This window comes from Cololabis saira, chromosome 20, assembly GCF_033807715.1.
Source record: "Cololabis saira isolate AMF1-May2022 chromosome 20, fColSai1.1, whole genome shotgun sequence".
NCBI lineage: Eukaryota > Metazoa > Chordata > Actinopteri > Beloniformes > Belonidae > Cololabis > Cololabis saira.
In genome coordinates, this window is record NC_084606.1 from 37,428,841 (window position 1) to 37,449,287 (window position 20,447).

At 41.6% G+C, this 20,447-nt stretch overlaps 2 protein-coding genes and 1 non-coding gene across 4 annotated transcripts in view; 1 reads left to right on the forward strand and 2 right to left on the reverse strand.

Moving 5' to 3' along the window:
- Positions 1 to 1,987: 1,987 nt before the first annotated feature.
- LOC133420542 (serum amyloid P-component-like) lies at positions 1,988 to 4,467 on the reverse strand. The gene is made up of 5 exons (XM_061710235.1): positions 4,430 to 4,467; positions 4,189 to 4,243; positions 3,181 to 3,283; positions 2,498 to 2,795; positions 1,988 to 2,372 (listed from the first exon to the last, which is right to left on the reverse strand). The coding sequence occupies exons 2-5, from the start codon at positions 4,241 to 4,243 to the stop codon at positions 2,166 to 2,168; spliced, it is 663 nt and encodes a 220-aa protein (XP_061566219.1). The 5' UTR covers positions 4,430 to 4,467; the 3' UTR covers positions 1,988 to 2,165.
- A 5,986-nt stretch (positions 4,468 to 10,453) lies between these two features.
- trnak-uuu (transfer RNA lysine (anticodon UUU)) lies at positions 10,454 to 10,526 on the forward strand. Its single transcript has one exon. It is a non-coding gene; the product is annotated as a tRNA-Lys (tRNA).
- A 7,421-nt stretch (positions 10,527 to 17,947) lies between these two features.
- The window catches only part of pelp1 (proline, glutamate and leucine rich protein 1), a 40,575-nt gene continuing 38,075 nt past the window's right edge, over positions 17,948 to 20,447 (reverse strand). The window contains exons 19-20 of one of the 2 annotated variants that reach the window (XM_061709667.1): positions 20,076 to 20,363; positions 17,948 to 18,337 (exon numbers count right to left, since the gene is read on the reverse strand). In XM_061709667.1, the coding sequence (XP_061565651.1) occupies positions 18,233 to 18,337; positions 20,076 to 20,363 (393 nt within the window). In that variant the 3' untranslated portion in view covers positions 17,948 to 18,232. Of the gene's footprint in view, positions 18,338 to 20,075; positions 20,367 to 20,447 lie in introns of both variants that reach the window. The other variant, XM_061709666.1, reaches the window with a different exon arrangement.

Sequence of the window (20,447 nt, forward strand, 5' to 3'; positions counted from 1 at the left end):
GGGTTGCTGGTGGCCTGGGTTCCGGGTTCTTCCGTGTCGGCCTCTGGTCTCGCGGGTGGCGGGGTTGCTCCCCCCCCTCCCCCACTATAGATACACTTCAGGTGGAGCTTTGTTTGGTTTATCACACACACACACACACACACACACACACACACACACACACATACACATATAGCCACTCAGTCACATACATATACACAAACATACACAGCCACACAAACATATACATACACACACACACAGCCACAAAGACATGTACACACACGTACGTACACACATATATACACACACACACACACACACACACACACACACACACACACACACACACACACACACACACACACACACACACACACACACACACGCATGATCATATACATACACGCATACACACACATAGACATACACACTGGCTTGTTCACCTGCATGCTTGCTCTGTAGTTTTTGGGGTTAGGTAGCGGTAGCGGTAGCTTAGCTCAGACTGCGATCAGATCTCAAGATTTGGGTTGATTGCTGTTCATGTTTTGGTCGGCTCCGTGCCGGTTTCGTGTTTTGTTTGTGGTTTTTTGTTGCAGATTTCCAGTGCTCGACGTGTGTCTCCGTGTGTTCCTGCTTCCTGGATTGGCAGTGGATGTCGTAAAAAAAAAAAAAAAAAAATCATCACTGGGTTTGTATGTGTATATTTATGTATGTGTATGCATATGTATGCGTATATATATGTATATATATTAAATATAGTAATAATGCACATATATATACCTGTGGTTTCTACCGTCATGGTATCAATCATTAATATGTGTGCAGACAAGGTAAAAAAAAAAAAAAAAAAAAAAAAAAAAGGCTTCAGAAAGACTTTGAGGTGACTTGTATTCACTGTGACTGATAACTTCTAATCAGTAGATCGGCACAGTGAACATGATCAATATCCAAGCCCAGGGTAAAGACAAGGTCCAACATATGACCACCTGTATGAGTGGCATCAGAAACATGTTGCTTGAAATTAAAAGATTCACTGATATTAAGAAACTCTGCAGCTATACCATTAGTGACATCATCGACGTGCAGTTTAAAATCACCAACCATTAGCACCGTTTCCAAATGAATAATAGATGTTAAAAAGTAAATATAAAATGGCTTTCGCTGACCGACTTTAGATAGCTGTAATTTGAAAGTGGAGAACAGTGCAGTGCTCATCAATTTACAGGAAAAACATTTTTTAAAAACCATGGCAAGACCACGACCACGGCCTGATAGGCGTGGAGTACCTATGTAGGAACATTCAGCAGGGCAGAGTTCATTTAAATGGACAAATTCCATATTTCGTTGCCAAGTTTCAGTTAGTAATAGGAAGGCCAAGTTTTCGCTGTTAAATAAGTCATTTATTATAAGGGCCTTGTTTGCCACAGCGCATGACACGCTCATGACACGCGCACGCTTCAGGCTATGAGCGCGTGGATGAGAACGTAGGTGGGTGATTGTGACTGGGATGTCCATCATAATGGGGACTAGCGGGGTAGAAGTAGTACACCCATCTAGCCAAGAGGGGGCACTCGCATGGGCTGTAGGGGATGGACAGATTTGTAGGTGAGGACCAGAAATGACCTGAGGTGGGCAGACGTTTGAGGTCCGTCAGGATGTACGAGAATTACAAACGGGGCAGAATAAGTTGGCGGTTAAGGACTGTGAGCCCAGCCTATTTGGGTGAATGCCATGCCGACAGAAAAAAGATGGACGTTACTAAAAGAGATCAAAAGTATTCACAAAGAAAAAAAAACCTCGGAGAATATCACCTTTGTTCCCTTTAAATAGCAACACACCTATTTGTGGCCAAAACCATCTCACTTGGATCAAGTCAGTTCAACTTCCTTAGACCTCTAACTGCACTTTGGGGCAGTTATGTTTACTGCACAAATAAAGTCATATTAAAATTATTTATTTATGACGTGGAAAGATAAAATGCACAGAACACTTGCAATAATGCTTTCATATGTTTATTGAAGGGAAAGAGACTTAGGAAATCAACTCAACTACAAGAAGCTAATGATTCAACATAAGTTGTTAGTATGTGTAACTTATCCTTTATACAGGACATGAAACATAGAAGTTACGACTCACCACCTTTTCCGACACTTACGCCGTCATTTTGGAAATTTAGACACAAATTATGTCTTGTTTTCTGTGAGCACGTTGCCAAAGATTTTGTAGTCCAGCGCCCTCCAGTTCAGCACATTCCCTGGAGGGAAGCTGTGGCTGTTCATGTAGTTCTGGATTTCGTAGGGGGACAGGGTGTAGTCCCACATGTGGACATCAGACATCATGCCAACAAAAGACTGTTTAATGTCAAACCCACGGCCGTGAGAATCTTGTTCCTGCAGATGAGATAGCAAGTAAAGGTTTCATCATCCAATAATTCATCTTACATCTAAACAGACGATTACATAATGAATCAAACTGATTTGTGGAAAGACCCGTGAGGTTAAGTAGAGAACGTTACCTGTCCTAAAGTAATTGAAATTTGTCCATTGATGCATGATCCAGAGCTGATAAATTTCCGAATGGAAGGTTGTCCATCGACCCAGATCTGCACCACTCCAGACTTAGAGTCCCATGTGGTGCAGATGGAGTGCCAGGTGTTTGGTTTGTAGTCGACACCTCCAAACTCTACCTTTTTATTCCTAATATAGGGCTCAATCTCCTGTTTGCTTTCATCCCAGAAAATCATGAAGTCGTTAGCAGTAGAGGGGGTGGCCAAAGAGAACAGGGAGTGGTCTCTTTTGAGGTCTGTAATGGATCTTAAAAGATAACAAATGAATTGTTTATTATAAAGAACATCTCAGTGATGAAGAGAAGGTTCTGCTTTCATTCCCGTTGCTGCTTCCACCTGCCTGCTGTGCTGTTGCCGTCCCTGACCCACCAGTCTGGCCCTCGGCAGGAGGGTCCCCCCTGATGAGCCTGGTCCTGCTCAAGGTTTCTTCCCTCCTAAAGGGGAGTTTTTCCTTGCCACTGTTTGGCTTAAGGTTTTTCTCCCACTAGGGGAGTTTTTACCTGCCATTGTTTATGTAATAACTGCTCGGGGGTCATGTTCTGGGTATGGGTCTCTGTAAAGCGTCTAGAGACAACTCTGTTGTATTAGACGCTATATAAATAAAATTGAATTGAATTGAATTGAATACGGACCTGTGACATACAGTTACAGCACGGAAATTATGTTTCATGGTGATCAACTTCACATGAGCGGAGTTTGTTTCCGCCGGGAAGGTGAACATCTTTCCTGACAGATCTGGAGAAAGGAAAAGAAAAGAAAATGAAATTAGCTGTTTCACATTTTAAAATAATTTAAAAGAAAACTTCAAAGCAGTGGACAAATCAGTACACATTTATACGTTTATCACAGTTCGTACACTATTACGCTGTTTACATGAAGAGAAGCAGCTCGGATTTTCAATTTTTGTCACTATTTTAATATCAAATCTGTAAAAGTCATTAAATGTCTCTCTTACAACTAAAAGTAGAATTAAATCCAGTTTTAGTGTTTAATTATTTCTAATTCAACTAAAATCTAATTCAATTCAATTCAATTCAATTCAATTCAATTCAATTTTATTTATATAGCGTCTAATACAACAGAGTTGTCTCTAGACGCTTTACAGAGACCCATACCCAGAACATGACCCCCGAGCAGTTATTACATAAACAATGGCAGGTAAAAACTCCCCTAGTGGGAGAAAAACCTTAAGCCAAACAGTGGCAAGGAAAAACTCCCCTTTAGGAGGGAATAAACCTTGAGCAGGACCAGGCTCATCGGGGGGGACCCTCCTGCCGAGGGGCCAGACTGGTGGGTCAGGGACGGCAACAGCACAGCAGGCAGGTGGAAGCAGCGCAGGCAGGTGGAAGCAGCTAATTAATTTAGTGAACTAGCCATTTATAATTATAACCATTTATGAGGATTATTTTTAACACATGTTGATTTGTAAGCAGTTTTTTCACGTTTTTCACTAGTTCTCCATTTTTAATGAAAGCCAAAGGTTAATTTCTTTACTTTAAGCTGTAACATAAAATAAAAACATTAGATAGTGTCTTTAGTAATTAGAATGACAAGAAAAGACAAATAATTCCTTCAAAGTTCCTTCACTTTTAAAGTTTCCTTTAGATCTCCTTCTAAGGTGAAACAGACAAAAGCACCACCTTCAAGAGCTGCAGCACACGCCACCAACATCGCCAGTAGAAGGAAACGCCTCATCTGAAAATAAAGGATTAAACATGTTCACATTCGGTGCATAAAATTCATTTTTTAAATGAATGTATATTACATTTACAGTTTATTACAATAAACACATGACAAGTGAAAAAAGAAAAGTATGCAAATAAACTATTAATTTTATAATTTGTTTTTAATTTTCTCACAAACTGAATGTTGTGATCTCACCTTGAAATCTGCGTTTGCTCCGATGAAAAGTCGTGTTCTCACTTTTTGAATCAGTGTTCTTGTGTTGCCTTTTATCCTCTTCTTCACCTCCCTGCTGCAACACACACACACACACACACACACACACACACACACACACACACACACACACACACACACACACACACACACACACACACACACACACACACACACACACACACTCATTGACACGTCTTCAGAATTTTATCTATTCATCCTGATCAACATTTACATCTGTCAACATCCTTGTTCCACCTGAATAACAAACTAATTATACAAACACATACATCATCTGATACTTATGAAACTATTAACGCTAACACAACACAGTTCGGTCAATATTCAGTCTGCAGGTTATAATGTCAATAACTTCGTCCGTTTGAAAAGCGGCCAGGGCTGGCCAGGGAACTTCCTGGTATCCTCGTGGAAAAACTGATGGAGGTTCATGGATGATACGTGGAGGCTTATTAATGATTATTTTAAACAGAATCTCTTCCCCCAACAGTAACATATATTCTACAGAAACACTACGTGGCGGCTGGTTGCAGCAGCTGCAGTAGCTCAAATTAACTCAAATCTCTTGTTTAGTGTTGGTTGGTGATTGAATATGACGGACACAATTTGCCGACTTTCTTGCTTGTACATGCCTTATCAGCCTACAAACTTTCAACATGCCTGAGGTTCGTACTTTGTGATGTTTCACTGTAGTTTTTCACTACAGGCAGCTGTCAGTATTGAAGTCTTTATGAGCTTCTTTGGCATTAAAATCATCCAAATTAAAGGAATTCAACCAGGCTCCCTCGGCAGCGGCTGTGGGCATTTCTTCAGTGAGCGGTGCCCCTCGCCCCTCCTTGTCTCCTCAGTCCGTTTTAGACTTTTTTGCTGAGTTTCCCCATGAAAAAAACAAACAGGAATAGACAACTCAAAACTGACATTTTTAGGGGTCTTTCTTGGTGTCTGGCTCAAACAGATAGATGGGGCTGAAGACTCCCACTCCTAGAAAAACAGAACTCCTTTTTTCGGTATAAAAAGACTGTATGAACAGTTCTGAGTGTGCATTTCTCTCTCACTTTTAGTTTCAGACTAATTTACCTCTGGCCAGAAAATATTGTGCATTATATAATAAAGCTTGTATTCAGTGTTGGGGGTAACGCGTTACAAAAGTAACGCAATTACAGTAATGTATTACTATTTTGCTGTAACGCAGTAATATAACGCATTACTAATACATTTTCGGTAATATTTTACTCGTTACAATCTAAGTAACGCGCGTTACAACGCATTTTAACCCGTTTAGCTGTTTTTTTTTTTTTGTTTTTTTTTTTTATCCCCGATTTTTTACCCATTTCATCACGCAGTGCTCATACCTAGACAGTCCTTGGCATTGTTCCCCTCTGCCAACCCAAGGAGGGCCCTACACTGAGCTCAGGTCTCCTTCTTATCCTGAGGAGTGATGGACCGCTTCTTTTCACCAGACAGGATGAGGATTCTCCGGCCGAACGTAGCGCGTGGAAGGATCACGTTATTCCGGCCGGATCCTCCCCACCCCATCTGTTCCCCGGTTGGCCAGAGGGGGCATGTATAGCCCAGGACTGTGTGCATGTTTTTGTGAGAGTAGCTCCCATTAGCTACCCAAGGGGAACACGGGGAGAACATGCAAACTCCACACAGAAAGATCCTTTCACCAACCCCACCCAGGGTGTGGGCACTGAAGTCATGGGGGAACTAACACGCACTTCAGCACCCACAGCGTCCCCGGCGGGAATCGAACCCAGGACCTTCTTGCTGTGAGACGGCTGCACTACCTGCTGCACCACCGTGCCCCCCTTAGCTGTTGTTTTTTAAAGGGAACCCTGCATATTAAGACATGTAGTCCCTAATTAGCCACAATTGTTCTCTTATACTAAAATATGTTGTTAGAAACACATAAAATAATCTAATTGCTTTAAAAATCTACAATGTTTATTACATATTTTGACCTGCGGGAGGCGCCATGTTTTACCTGCGCAATGTATTCTGGGGGCGATGACGTACGACGGTGGCTCTGGGAAGATAAGCCCCATTAGTTTAACTGGGACAGGTATCTAAAACATAGATGAGCAGCACTCTCCCGGCCGTGGAGGCTGACGAGGGAGCCCATAAGACGTCTCGGTTCAGGCAAACTGGATCAAAGTTCTGTGATGCACGGGAGATCTGCAAAAATGATCAATGTTGTGCGTATCTTACCAGTGCATTAGGCTCCTGCGTAGACGGCGTAGCCTACGGCGTAGACGGCGTAGGCTACGCCGTAGCCTGCGTAGCCGGGGCTCTACAGCCCGCAGCGCTCCGCCACCCGCTCTCCGCTCTCCGCTCTCGCTGCCGCCGCCGGGATGGAGACGCCGGTGGGCAATATGCACGTTTGAGTGGGCATAGCCCCCCCCTCTCCCCCCTAAAACCGGCCTCGGTGCTGGGTGATGACAGACCCGACGCTGAGGGGACTGGCCCGGGACTTTGACGAAACGGGAGGCGCAGACTTCGCTTCAAATAGGCAAGAACATCTTTATTTAATTTAATGACGCCAGATCTGGCTGGGGTTTTTATTGTAGCATCGGTTATCTGCTGGTTGAAACGTGTGGTCTGTTAGTCTGTCTGAGTTTTATGGTGTTTTTATAGTTCATGCTGTATGGGGCTGCACTTTTTTTTAATTTTATTTTACTTTTTTGTAGGTGCGCCGTCACCTTAATGTTCAGCTGTGTTTTCATCTGTGTTTCTGGTGCGCCGTCACCTGTTTAGCTGTGTTTTCATCTGTTTCTGGGTGTCAGAACAGTGGACGGGGGCTAGCAGGAGCCACCGTGTGACGTACTACCCAGAATGTAAACAACAATGGCGACCTACATGTTAAATTATATTTTCAAATTTTATAAAAACGAAGACATCAACAAGGTTTTTTATATCACATTGTTATAATTGATGCCAACATTTATCTTTTAAGACCTACATGTCTTAATATGCAGGGTTCCTTTTAAAGAATTCACCAACACCGCGTCCGCGAGACATCCCGACAACAGAAAAAAGCGTTGGGAACGCGGCGCGGCGGAACGTAGCGCCGCTGGACACTGTTTGTGTGGGGACTGTTCAGTGAGCAGAGCCGGCAGGGAAAAGTCAACAGTGCTGCGTGTCCGCGTGTAACTTAAATCTACCATGGTCTCAGCGTTAGGGCTCGGCCAAGTGAGGCTTTATTAATATATGGGCTTTATACATTTATTAAATATATATGAGCGCGGAGTCGGCGAGGAGCTGCGCGTGGCGAGGAGCAGGAGCCGGGCTCACAGTCAGTCGCGCTGTGAGAGCGGATTTATGGTTCCGCGTTAAATCGACGCAGAGCTTTCGCCGTAGGGTACGCCATAGTTCGCGTAACCCACGCCGTATGGCCTGTGTTGGTGTAACGCGGAACCATAAATCAGCCTTAAACCACACCTGCAGCCCATCAGGAGGAGAGGTTAAACAGCTGTGAGTTGTTGATTGCTGGTTCGTTTTGTTAACTCTGAGAGCTTTATTGGTTTGTTTGTTAGCTTGCTGGTGTTTTTTTTCTCTCTGGGAGTTATTTATGAAGAAGTTCTGAGTTCCGTGTGAGCAGTATTCGAGTTGAGGGGGGATGAGGGGTGATGTGATGGCACCCCCCCTGTAATTAAAGTATTTACACTGCTTAATGTAGTGTTAATTAATATGCATTGTCCTGTCTAAGTAAGACTACCGGTAAGTACATTCAGGTGGTGTCAGATGTGGACTTTGGCCCACTCTCCAGACATAATTTGGACTGCACTTGAACCAAACGCGTTCTGTCTGCTTGGTCGTAACAAAATGAAATATCAATACAAGCTTTATTATATACAGTAATGCACAATATTTTCTGGCCAGAGGTAAATTAGTCTGAAACTAAAAGTGAGAGAGAAATGCACACTCAGAACTGTTCATACAGTCTTTTTATACCGAAAAAAGGAGTTCTGTTTTTCTAGGAGTGGGAGTCTTCAGCCCCATCTATCTGTTTGAGCCAGACACCAAGAAAGACCCCTAAACATGTCAGTTTTGAGTTGTCTATTCCTGTTTGTTTTTTTCATGGGGAAACTCAGCAAAAAAGTCTAAAACGGACTGAGGAGACAAGGAGGGGCGAGGGGCACCGCTCACTGAAGAAATGCCCACAGCCGCTGCCGAGGGAGCCTGGTTGAATTCCTTTAATTTGGATGATTTTAATGCCAAAGAAGCTCATAAAGACTTCAATACTGACAGCTGCCTGTAGTGAAAAACTACAGTGAAACATCACAAAGTACGAACCTCAGGCATGTTGAAAGTTTGTATGCTGATAAGGCATGTACAAGCAAGAAAGTCGGCAAATTGTGTCCGTCATATTCAATCACCAACCAACACTAAACAAGAGATTTGAGTTAATTTGAGCTACTGCAGCTGATGCAACCAGCCGCCACGTAGTGTCACTGTAGAATATATGTTACTGTTGGGGGAAGAGATTCTGTTTAAAATAAGTATTAATAAGCCTCCACGTATCATCCATGAACCTCCATCAGTTTTTCCAGGAGGATACCAGGAAGTTCCCTGGCCAGCCCTGGCCGCTTTTCAAACGGACAAAGTTATTGACATTATAACCTGCAGACTGAATATTGACCGAACTGTGTTGTGTTAGCGTTAATAGTTTCATAAGTATCAGATGATGTATGTGTTTGTATAATTAGTTTGTTATTCAGGTGGAACAAGGATGTTGACAGATGTAAATGTTGATCAGGATGAATAGATAAAATTCTGAAGACGTGTCAATGAGTGTGTGTGTGTGTGTGTGTGTGTGTGTGTGTGTGTGTGTGTGTGTGTGTGTGTGTGTGTGTGTGTGTGTGTGTGTGTGTGTGTGTGTGTGTGTGTGTGTGTGTGTGTGTGTGTGTGTGTGTGTGTGTGTGTGTGTGTGTGTGTGTGTGTGTGTGTGTGTGTGTGTGTGTGTGTGTGTGTGTGTGTGTGTGTGTGTGTGTGTGTGTGTGTGTGTGTGTGATAGTCCTATCAAAGCTCCACCTGAAGTGTATCTATAGTGGGGGAGGGGGGGGAGCAACCCCGCCACCCGCGAGACCAGAGGCCGACACGGAAGAGCCCGGAACCCATTTTGCTGCTCATGTAATTTAGCTACCCCACTTGTGGAGTCTATTGACAGCAGAAACTTCACAAGGCTCTTTCAGGATTACCCTTAAAATAATTAAACTCAACATCCCATATATGTAATATTTATTTTAAATCAGAGGTTAACAATATAACTAGTTCTGTGGTAACCGGTGATCTACTGCCGCAGTGTTTAAACCACTGTGCAATGTTTTGGTCTATTAAATGTATGAATTTAAAAATTGAAAAAAAAAAATCATATCTAACATAAAAAGCGTCTCCGATATAATAATAACTTAAAATTGGTTGGTATTTCATCGCCTTACCTCAGGAGAGTCTCGACGTGCGGCCACTGAAATCAACGGGATCCAACGCGATCAACGCCACTTGTGGAACTACAGAGGGCTCCATAACCCCTTCAAGTTCTATGGAAGTGTCGCCACTCTGTTTTATCCACTGCTCTGAGACAGACACCATAACCACTACAATACACTACATCATTCATATTTAATGAGGTCCTTAAAAACTTAAAATCTCATAAGGTCAGGGTAAGAACATATGTGTTTACACTGTTTGAACCTCACGCTATTTCTCTTATTTACTCATGGAAATGATTTCCCAATGTTGAATTGGGGATATCCAGAAAAATGAAAATGAGCCACTTTTAAGCAGAATAATAAATCAGGCGTCGCCAGACAGAAAGACTTCAATGGAAGAAAAACCTACAAAGTTTAAAGCAGTATTGAGCAGCATTTCCTGTCATGTTTAAGAGGAACAACCACTGAAAGTTCCTCCAGGACTTTTCAAAACCTCTGAAATGCCTTATGTTTGTAAAAACATGAAGAAAAGAAGAAAGAAAACATTCCAAATGTGACCTGAGTAGCTCAGCTGGTAGAGAATCAGACTTTTAATCTGAGGGTCCAGGGTTCAAGTCCCTGTTCAGGTGTGTTATCTGATGACCACAATTCCCGACTATAAAGAAACAACCTGATCACTTTCAAGATTCATCTCAACCTATTAAATAAAATGGAGGAGAGACAGAAACAAAGCAAAGTGGTATTTGGTAGTCGTGTAGCGACAACTTCCTTTACTGTTATTCTATAGCAACAATCTGGCACGCAGAGAATAACAGCTACATTAGGACTGATTGTGCTGTTTATTATTATTTCCTGATAAGTCAGGTGGTGTCCAATTTTGATTTATTAATTTTGATGATTCAATTTGATATGTCATTTTCATTATTAAAAACTATTGCAAGACATTTATTAATAACTCTGTAAAAACTGAACCAGCACTCCCTTTGTTGCACAACACCAGCTAATATCCTCTGGGAACTGATCAAACTCTGGATCCAGTCTCTGCTGCTGCTCTGACCTGCTATTACCTCCAAATAAAGACTGTTTAAACACAACAACCTGGTTCATTTGTGCTGCGATTGGGTTCACTCCATACCCGTTACAGGTATCAATAATACTAATGATTGTACCGGTAAATGTATCCATAGGTGTGTTGGGCCACAGTCCTATGTGAACATGGAAAGCCTTAATCTGAACTTTAAGGCCCCGCTCTGAGGCCTCACTCTGAGACCAGCCTTGATTTTCCTACAGCTGACCACATGGTTTGAAGCAAAGGAACCTCCATAATGACTCAAAGCGCAAGCGGGATTTGCATTTACGGCCCTTCGGTGATAAGGAATAGCACCCTCGTTGGGCATAGACCCCAAAAGGCAGGAGGGGCCGCTTGCCGATTTATGGCAGCCTAGGCCCAGGTATAAAGAGCAGGCTCCCCCCTCTTTCTTTCTCTTTTTCTCTCATTGTTCCTCTCTTGTTCCCAAGATTTCTTCTACCTCGGACCTGTCCACGGTCCCATGGAGTTCTCTGTGAGCCATGAAAAAGGCCACAGCTCCTATTTTAGCATGAAGAGCTACTAGCTATGGGTATGGAGCTAGAACAGTCTCATAATTCGAAAATGCACACACCGTTTCACAAATGCACAGGACAAGTTTCACAAATGCACACACTGGCCGTTTCCGAATTCGGACTCTACCGCACTACATGCTACATACTGCAAAGTATGCACTGAATACTGCCTACTGAATGAACGATTCAGTACGCTGCTCCCACAGGCCGTTCACACAGTAGTGTGCTACAGTGTATCCCAGAATGCATCTCGCACCAAAACGTCCACGAAAGATGAGATTTAAAAGCAGACTAGAGTGTTTTTCAATCCTGGTCCTCGTGGGACCCTGTCCTGCATGTTTTAGATGTTTCCCTGCATCAACACACCTGATTCTAATTAAAGGTCCTCATTGAAGCAGGGTATTATCTAAAACATGCAGGACAGGGGCCCACGAGGACCAGGATTGAGAAACACTGATAGAAGCTGTTGTAATTCCAGCTGTAGCGCTGTTAATATGCCACTTTATTACGTTTTAACATCTTTTCAGGCGTAAAAGTAACCGTTTAGTTTAGTAGCAAGTTTCTCCAAATAACGCCTGTTAAGAAATTTGATCCGATGTTCCGGGGATCAAAAGAGCCGCCGGTCCGGCCGCATCAGCAGCATCTGTTACCATGGTAACAGCAGCAGCTCACGGCCGGAGAACAGACGTGATCGCCGGGTCAAACTACGGCGTCGTCCCGGGGAGAAACCTGCAGCCCTGTGGAGAATTGTCGCCGGCTGAAATAAATCATTTATGAAAATAAATGTTGGTTTAATAGATGAAATCTAACAATTGTAGCTGTCACGTTAGTTTGTCTGAATATAAAGTGAAGCTTCATGTTTTTACTAGATAGATAGATAGATAGATAGATAGATAGATAGATAGATAGATAGATAGATAGATAGATAGATAGATAGATAGATAGATAGATAGATAGATAGATAGATAGATAGATAGATAGATAGATAGATAGATAGATAGATAGATAGATAGATAGATATTCATCTATCTAGTAAAAAAAGAGAACATGAAGCTTCACTTTATATTCAGACAAATCTACAAACTACAGACAAAACAAAGCTATAGCTCAATGGGTTGTGTAGGCGACTTACGTACAGCGAACGCGGGTTTGATTCCAGTCGGGCCATATTTTGCAAATTTCCCCGATGTGGGACTAATAAAGGATTATCTTATCTTAAATGTTGAAATAGCAGTAAAACCACATTAATTGATGAAATGACATAAGGGATGGAAAGGGATTTTAATAAATGTATTGAAATGAACATATCAGTCTATTGAATTTCATTTTATTTTATTATTAACTTATTATTATTATTAAGTTCTTCTCCTCTCTGTCGAGTCGCTCTCTCTCCATCTTCTCCTCCTTGTCCAAACCCTCTCTCTGCATCTATTTATTTCAGCTCCCGGACAAATTCTCTGTCAAAACACAGCAATGAAAAGTAGTTATTTCATGAAAATACAACGAACTACCGATATATAACGTTGTCATAACACTTAGTTAAATTTATTTACGTAGCAAGCACGCTAAGACAAATAACAAAAACCTAACATACTATTAAAAACCCACAATTTTTTTTTAATCGTTGTCCTTACACTAAATTGAATTAAAAAGGTTATATATTAAAGTTACTTACATTTATATTCCTCCTTCTCCCTCTCCACGGTGCGATTAGTCCTTTCTGCCTTCACATCACATCACTGTCCGATTGCAGCTGTTTTCTCAATAAAGCTTTGAGAAAAAAAAGAAAAAAGCGCTGCCCGGCCTAGGCCGCATTGCATTCTGGGATATAGTAAGCGAGGTAGGCTGGTCTGATGCATGCTGCGGATTTTTTTCCAAATCAGTACAACATCCGGGTATTTTTCGCACACTGCAGATTTCCTTCTGTTCACATACAGCATACACTTTGGCCAAATCAGTGTATACTTGTAGTACAGTATGCGAATTCGGAAACGACCACTGTTTCACAAATGCACAGAACAATTCACACGTGTGTAGGACAAGATATACAAATGTATTTTTTGATGCACACACAAATATAACCTGATTTACAAATGTTTTTTTGTCTGTGAGCTGCGCTGGATTGTGTGTGACTTTTGACGTGACTCGATCCACAAATCCACCAATCCACCATTCAGATGTCTTCCTTTGTTTCAGCCAATCATAAGAGTGCATCCCACGTGGGGGACGATTTACTTCTAAACCAATCAGATTACTGTAAAGGGGCAGATGCTGTTTGAACTGCGTTAGCGCCGTTCGCTTAGAAAAGTGATTAATATTTGGAGTTGGTGAAGTAAAGATAAATAAACAGCAACAGGAGATAAAAGAGCTGTCTTTCTGAAGTTTTAATGAAAAGTGGAAAAAACATTCAATGAATGGAGGGTCACACAAATACCGATCTGATCAGGTGAACAGTCAGTCCGAAATTCCCTCCCGATGTTTTCCGCCCATGCTATCTTATAGTCTCAATCAGGCTGGGAACAAAGACAAAACATACATATCCCCCTGACAACCGTGCTGTGTCAAAGGAGCATGACCTCGCCAAGGAATGTTCACTTGAAACAGGATTTGTGAAAGCATACATGATCAGAATTTATATGTTATACCAAAATTTCCCATTACAGAAGATAAAAACAAAAACAATTCCTACAGATACAATAGGGCCTTCGCACTGTCAGTGCTCGGGCCCTAATAACATCAGCACGGAGGATAATGAACAGCCCAGTAGAAGTCGTTTTGTTTCTTGGTCCTGTAGTTCACCTTTTTCAGCGTCTTCCAGCGGAGCTGGATCTGGTCTGGCGTTCGTACAAATTCTGCTTCGTGCAACTTTTCTCTCACCTTCTTGTAAATCTTCTATCCCGGTACTTTCTACCGTCTACAAATGCAGAAATGTTCATATCCTTCATTCCATTTATGAAGTGATTAGTCTCCTCCTGGGGCCTGTACTACGAAGCAAGTTCAACATATCCAGGATATCTTTTCCTTATCCAGATTCACTAAGCGGGACAATTGCAATCACGCTAAGCGGTCACACGACGGCGGTTATCAACTCGGTAGATCGACCCAGGTTTCTCCAATCTGGATATGAGCGCGTGCACATAAAAGGGGCGGTGTTTTCAGCGCATGACCAATCGCAAGCATGGAGAAGTCCGCTGTCAGAGCCGCTTACTTCAGCAGTGAAGAGCAAACTATAATTCTACAGAAATACGATGAGTATAGGAATATTATAAAGGCAAAAAGCAACACAGTTGCAGCTGCAAAATGCAGGAAAGACAGCTGGCAAAAGATCGCTGACTGTATAAATGCATAAGTTCATAGGGATATAAACATATATTTGAATATTCTGGGAATCTTAATCTTAAACTGTAAACCATGATCAGCAATATTAAAATAATAAAAGGCTTGCAATATTTCAGTTGATTTGTAATGAATCCAGAATGTATGACATTTTTTTGTTTTTGTGTTTGCATTACAGAAAATCACAATATTCTAATTTTCTGAGACAGTCCTGTATATATTGGTTCTATAAGTATTGTTGTTGACCGATAACTTGTGCTGATGCTGTACCAAAGAATTGGGTTTTTTTATTTATTTTATTTATTTTTTTATTTTTTCAGGAGGGGGGTATTTAGTATTTTAAAGTGACTTCTCAGAATGTTCGAGGGACGAAATTGAAAATCCCTTTTTTGCTATCCCCTTACAAATGCATCTTCTTTTTGATTTCTTCTTGATTTATTTATTTAATTGGTATTAGTTTTGGATTGACTGTACATCGGATTTTGGGTGATGATTTGTTTTATTTATTCATTGATTGATTTATTTTTTATTTTCTCCTCCACCTCTTTTTTATTTTTTTTTGGATCGTTTATACAGGTACTCATCAGGGAAAGCAAAGGGGTTTTGGTGGTCCCTGAATACGCGTTCTCTTCGGAGGGATCCTCTCACGATCCGCGCACCAAGCTCCACTGGATTCTCTTCGAAAGGGCATGCCATTTTCCAAGAGAGCTGATTGGTCAGTGGGCGGTGCTTTTACACCCGGCGATCTGTATCTCGAACATAACCTGCTCCGGAGCAGGTTAGCTGTTCAGCATAAGTTACCATGGCGATGTGCCCCGGTAAGAAGTGAACCACCGTCGTAGTCCTGAAAACCCAGGGTTAAACCTGAAGTTACCTCGCTAACCCCAAATCCCGCTTCGTAGTACAGGCCCCTGGGCTCATATTGGGGTTTTTAAAAACCGGAATATGAGCAAATTCCAGTTATTCAAAGGGGTTATTGGTGTTTACATGGCCGTGCGCAACCGAGTTATTGCTAATATTCCGGTTAAAAAAGGGTTATTGATGCATGGAAACGTAGTCAGTGTATGCTTGACATTGAAAATCAGTTCCAAAAACAGTTTGTACTTTTTCACTAAGTGGACTAGTTATTAAACTAGCTCCAGTAGAACCCTTACTCGTGAAATCATGTTTCACACTTAACTGCAAGGTTTTACTTAGTATACAAGTTTAACAGCTATTCCATTATATTCATGTTAGTAAATAAAACATTTTGAAATTCAAGGGCCTTACATTACCTTAACCAATACACTCACGACCTTAATGTAGTTTGTATAAAGTATGAATGTGGGAAACAGAAATTTTCTTTAAAAGTAAGTTTAGAATAAATATAGATTTTCAGCTTCCGGTCGTGTATCAGCTCAGGAAAACACTTGGTTTTACTCGTTCAAATTTGAAGTTGTTTTCATGAGATGTCAGCCCTAAATACAAATAACAGTCTCAAATATCTGTGAATCGACAATTAAAGGAGCCGTCTGTAAGAAATGTCCAAAACTGGTACTGCAGTCACTTTCCAAATATTGTTGAGCGGCGTGTACCCTCCCCCTCCTCCCCCCGACCAGAGGTTGCCAGGTAGGCTGCAGAATGCAGCAGGAACGTAGGCTGCCATGGCTGCCATAATTAGAGCCGAGCTGGCAACCCGGATGCCGAAACAATACTGACTTGGTGATTGGGAGATAGGTGGAGGGTGGAGCTTCAGAAACAATACTGACTTGGTGATTGGGAGATAGGTGGAGGGTGGAGCTTCAGAAACAATACTGACTTGGTGATTGGGAGATAGGTGGAGGGTGGAGCTTCAGAAACAATACTCACTTGGTGATTGGGAGATAGGTGGAGGGTGGAGCTTCAGAAACAATACTGACTTGGTGATTGGGAGATAGGTGGAGGGTGGAGCTTCAGAAACAATACTGACTTGGTGATTGGGAGATAGGTGGAGGGTGGAGCTTCAGAAACAATACTGACTTGGTGATTGGGAGATAGGTGGAGGGTGGAGCTTCAGAAACAATACTGACTTGGTGATTGGGAGATAGGTGGAGGGTGGAGCTTCAGAAACAATACTGACTTGGTGATTGGGAGATAGGTGGAGGGTGGAGCTTCAGAAACAATACTGACTTGGTGATTGGGAGATAGGTGGAGGGTGGAGCTTCAGAAACAATACTCACTTGGTGATTGGGAGATAGGTGGAGGGTGGAGCTTCAGAAACAATACTGACTTGGTGATTGGGAGATAGGTGGAGGGTGGAGCTTCAGAAACAATACTGACTTGGTGATTGGGAGATAGGTGGAGGGTGGAGCTTCAGAAACAATACTGACTTGGTGATTGGGAGATAGGTGGAGGGTGGAGCTTCAGAAACAATACTGACTTGGTGATTGGGAGATAGGTGGAGGGTGGAGCTTCAGAAACAATACTGACTTGGTGATTGGGAGATAGGTGGAGGGTGGAGCTTCAGAAACAATACTGACTTGGTGATTGGGAGATAGGTGGAGGGTGGAGCTTCAGGCCAAAACAAAAAATGACAACATAAACATCAGTTGAGGGCTGCAACTCCTCTTTTTAAACTGGAATATCCTGGCTTGAGTGCTGTTGTCAGTGACATAAGCATTTGAAATGAACATGATTTTTAAATGTCTGTTGACATATCGGGGTCATTTTATGATTCGTTTTATTATTGTTCTTACATACAGCTCCTTTAAATAAATCAATTTTCTATGAACAATTTTATGAGCAATTCAACTGTTACAAAATTAAACCAAGTATGTAGGAGTACAGTAATTCTACTGAAAAGTTACTGATGGAAAATTGCCAAGTAATATGTAATTCATAAGTGAATATTAAAGTTTTGTATCAATGTTTCTCAGTTCCAGTCAAGTACCACTGCCCTGCATGGTTTAGGTGTTTACCTGTACACCTGATTCAAATTAATTATTTAATCAGAGAAAATTTGGAGTATAACAGAAATGTATAAAATAAAAAAGAAACTGCAGAAGGGGAAATTAATCCTTAATCTTGCATTTTGGGTAGTAGAATACAGGGAACTTTACCTGGATTCATTTAAGACTAAAAAAACCAAACAAACTAAAAAAAACATGCAGCTTTATTTATTCTATGCAAAACCACGTCTTTTCAGTTACAAGGCAGGTGATGTAACAAAGTAAAGAAAAAAAATCCCTTTCAATATTCCCACACTCAACATGACATAAAGGAACAATGGAAATATTTTCAAAGTCTAAATCTGAGCTCTGTGAATTATAACAGATTACGTAAAGAATGACAAAGCCGTAGGATGAGGTTACTTAACCTTGGAAATGTGACAACTGATCAAGTAACATAAACCAATCTATTATGTCGACTTCAATCACATTTATTCTTGTGGGCAAATGTTTGAGCGGTCCAATCCTGAGGCAACGTCTTCTTCATCAGGAGGAGAGGCGACGAAATCTGCCAACATGGAGACCATGTCATCCGGCTGTGAGACAGAAAGAAAAAAAAGTCGTCTCAGAGACTGAACGTGATGCATGTAGTATATATATATATATATATATATATATATATATATATATATATATATTACCACCCACACGCATACAAACACATTTATCGGTCATGTCAACTTAAACTTTATTTATTTATATAGCACTTTTCATGCAGGTAGAGTGCAACACAAAGTGCTTTACATTAAAAGAAAAGAAACAATCCCCCTTGACTCCCCCACTCGTCCAGGCCAGGACAGCAGGACCCCCAACTATCCAGGACAGTAGCACCCCCAACTATCCAGGACAGTAGCACCCCCAACTATCCAGGACAGCAGGACCCCCAACTATCCAGGACAGTAGCACCCCCAACTATCCAGGACAGTAGCACCCCCAACTATCCAGGACAGCAGGACCCCCAACTATCCAGGACAGTAGCACCCCCAACTATCCAGGACAGTAGCACCCCCAACTATCCAGGACAGCAGGACCCCCAACTATCCAGGACAGTAGCACCCCCAACTATCGAGGACAGCCCCCCATAGGCAGACCAAGCTCCCAGCGTGGGGGGCCCCATGAGGAAAACACTGGAGCTGAGAACTAAGACAATAACTAAACTAAAGTGTAAAAAATACTAAAAACAACATAAATTAATGTTAATATAAAAGATAACTTATGGACAAGGCAGTAGAAATAAGTAAATAAGAAAATAAATAAATAATTAATGAAACCTTTAAGGGGAAATTAATAGCAATAAAATGACATAGGAAAAATAATTTAAAAAGGTGAGTTTTGAGCCGGCCTTTAAAAGCATGGACAGACTCTGAGGCCCCCCGGCACCCCTGAGCCCTGCAGCCCTGAGTTCCTCCGGCAGGCTGTTCCACAGGCGTGGGCCATAAAAGTGAAATGAAGCTTCACCAAAGGTTTTGGTTCTAACTTTGGGAACAGATAAAAGACCTGGGGCCGGATTCACAAAACATTCTTAAGAAAAACAATCTTCTTAAGTGTCATTTTTTTCTTAAGTTCAGTCTTAAGAAGAAAAAAGAGAAGAAGTCATATTCTCCAAAAAAGTTCTGAAGTATTTTCTCAACTTTCTTCTTAAGTTTCTTCTTAAGAAAAAACGTAATAAATGGTATTCTTGAAATAAAAGTTCTCACATTTGTTCTTGACTTTTTTCTTAACTTTAAGACAACCTTGACCTGTCTTAAAATTTCTTCTGTGAAAAGGTAAGACTCTAATATCAGCTTTTTCATTATAAATAATAATATAATATAATTCTGGGATACTTGGCTGCTACTGCTGTGTGAACGGTCTGCTGGAGCGGCTACTGAATCCTTCATTTAGTATGCAGTATACAGTACATACTGATGCAGTATGCAGCATGTAGTACTTAGTATGCCATTTCAGATACAGCCATATCTTAAGAAGTTCTTAAGTAGGAAAAATAAGAAATTCGTAAGAAATGACAGTTCTTGAGGAATTGCACTTAAGAACTTTCTTATGAACTTCTTAATTTTAGATCTTAAGACATTTCTTGAGGTGAATCCGGCCCCTGTACCGGAGGATCTCAGGGGGATATGGTAAAAGCAGATCTGAGATAAGAAGGGCCAAGGCCGTTAAGACACTTAAAAACAAGTAAAAGAACCTTAAAATGGATTCTGAAGCGTACGGGGAGATAATGCAGCGATTGTAAAACTGGTGTAATGTGAACTTAATGGTCGTGTTTTCGTTTACCTTTTTCTTCTCAGTGCTTTTTTCAGCTTCTTGATCTCTCGGCCCATCACCTCTCTTTCTCTTTATTCCTTTTCTTTCTTCTCCATCATTTTCCCCTCCCTGTCCTTCTTCAGTCTTAGATTGTTCTGCTTTGTTAGCATCCCTCTCATTAGCACTTGTCTGCCCTGACTCTTCAGTGTTTTCCTCCACTGAAACTTCCTGATCTGCGGTTGCTGCGTGTTGGTCCTGATGACTGGATGGATTCTGATCTCTCACACCGTCTTCCTGTGCAGGTTCAGTCACCGGCACCTGCTGAGTTCAAACAAAAAGAAAAAGAAAAGAAGTCAGGTGAAGTGGCAGCTGGTGAGATAGCTGGCTAGATTGTAAGTGAAC

Coding starts and splice junctions, on each gene's coding strand:
- LOC133420542 (XM_061710235.1), bottom strand. CDS start 4,243: ATGAGGCGTTTCCTTCTACTGGCGATGTTGGTGGCGTGTGCTGCAGCT. Junction 3,284..4,188: donor GTGTGCTGCAGCTCTTGAAG/GTGGTGCTTTTG, acceptor TCCTTTCTCCAG/ATCTGTCAGGAAAGATGTTC. Junction 2,796..3,180: donor GCTGTAACTGTATGTCACAG/GTCCGTATTCAA, acceptor TTATCTTTTAAG/ATCCATTACAGACCTCAAAA.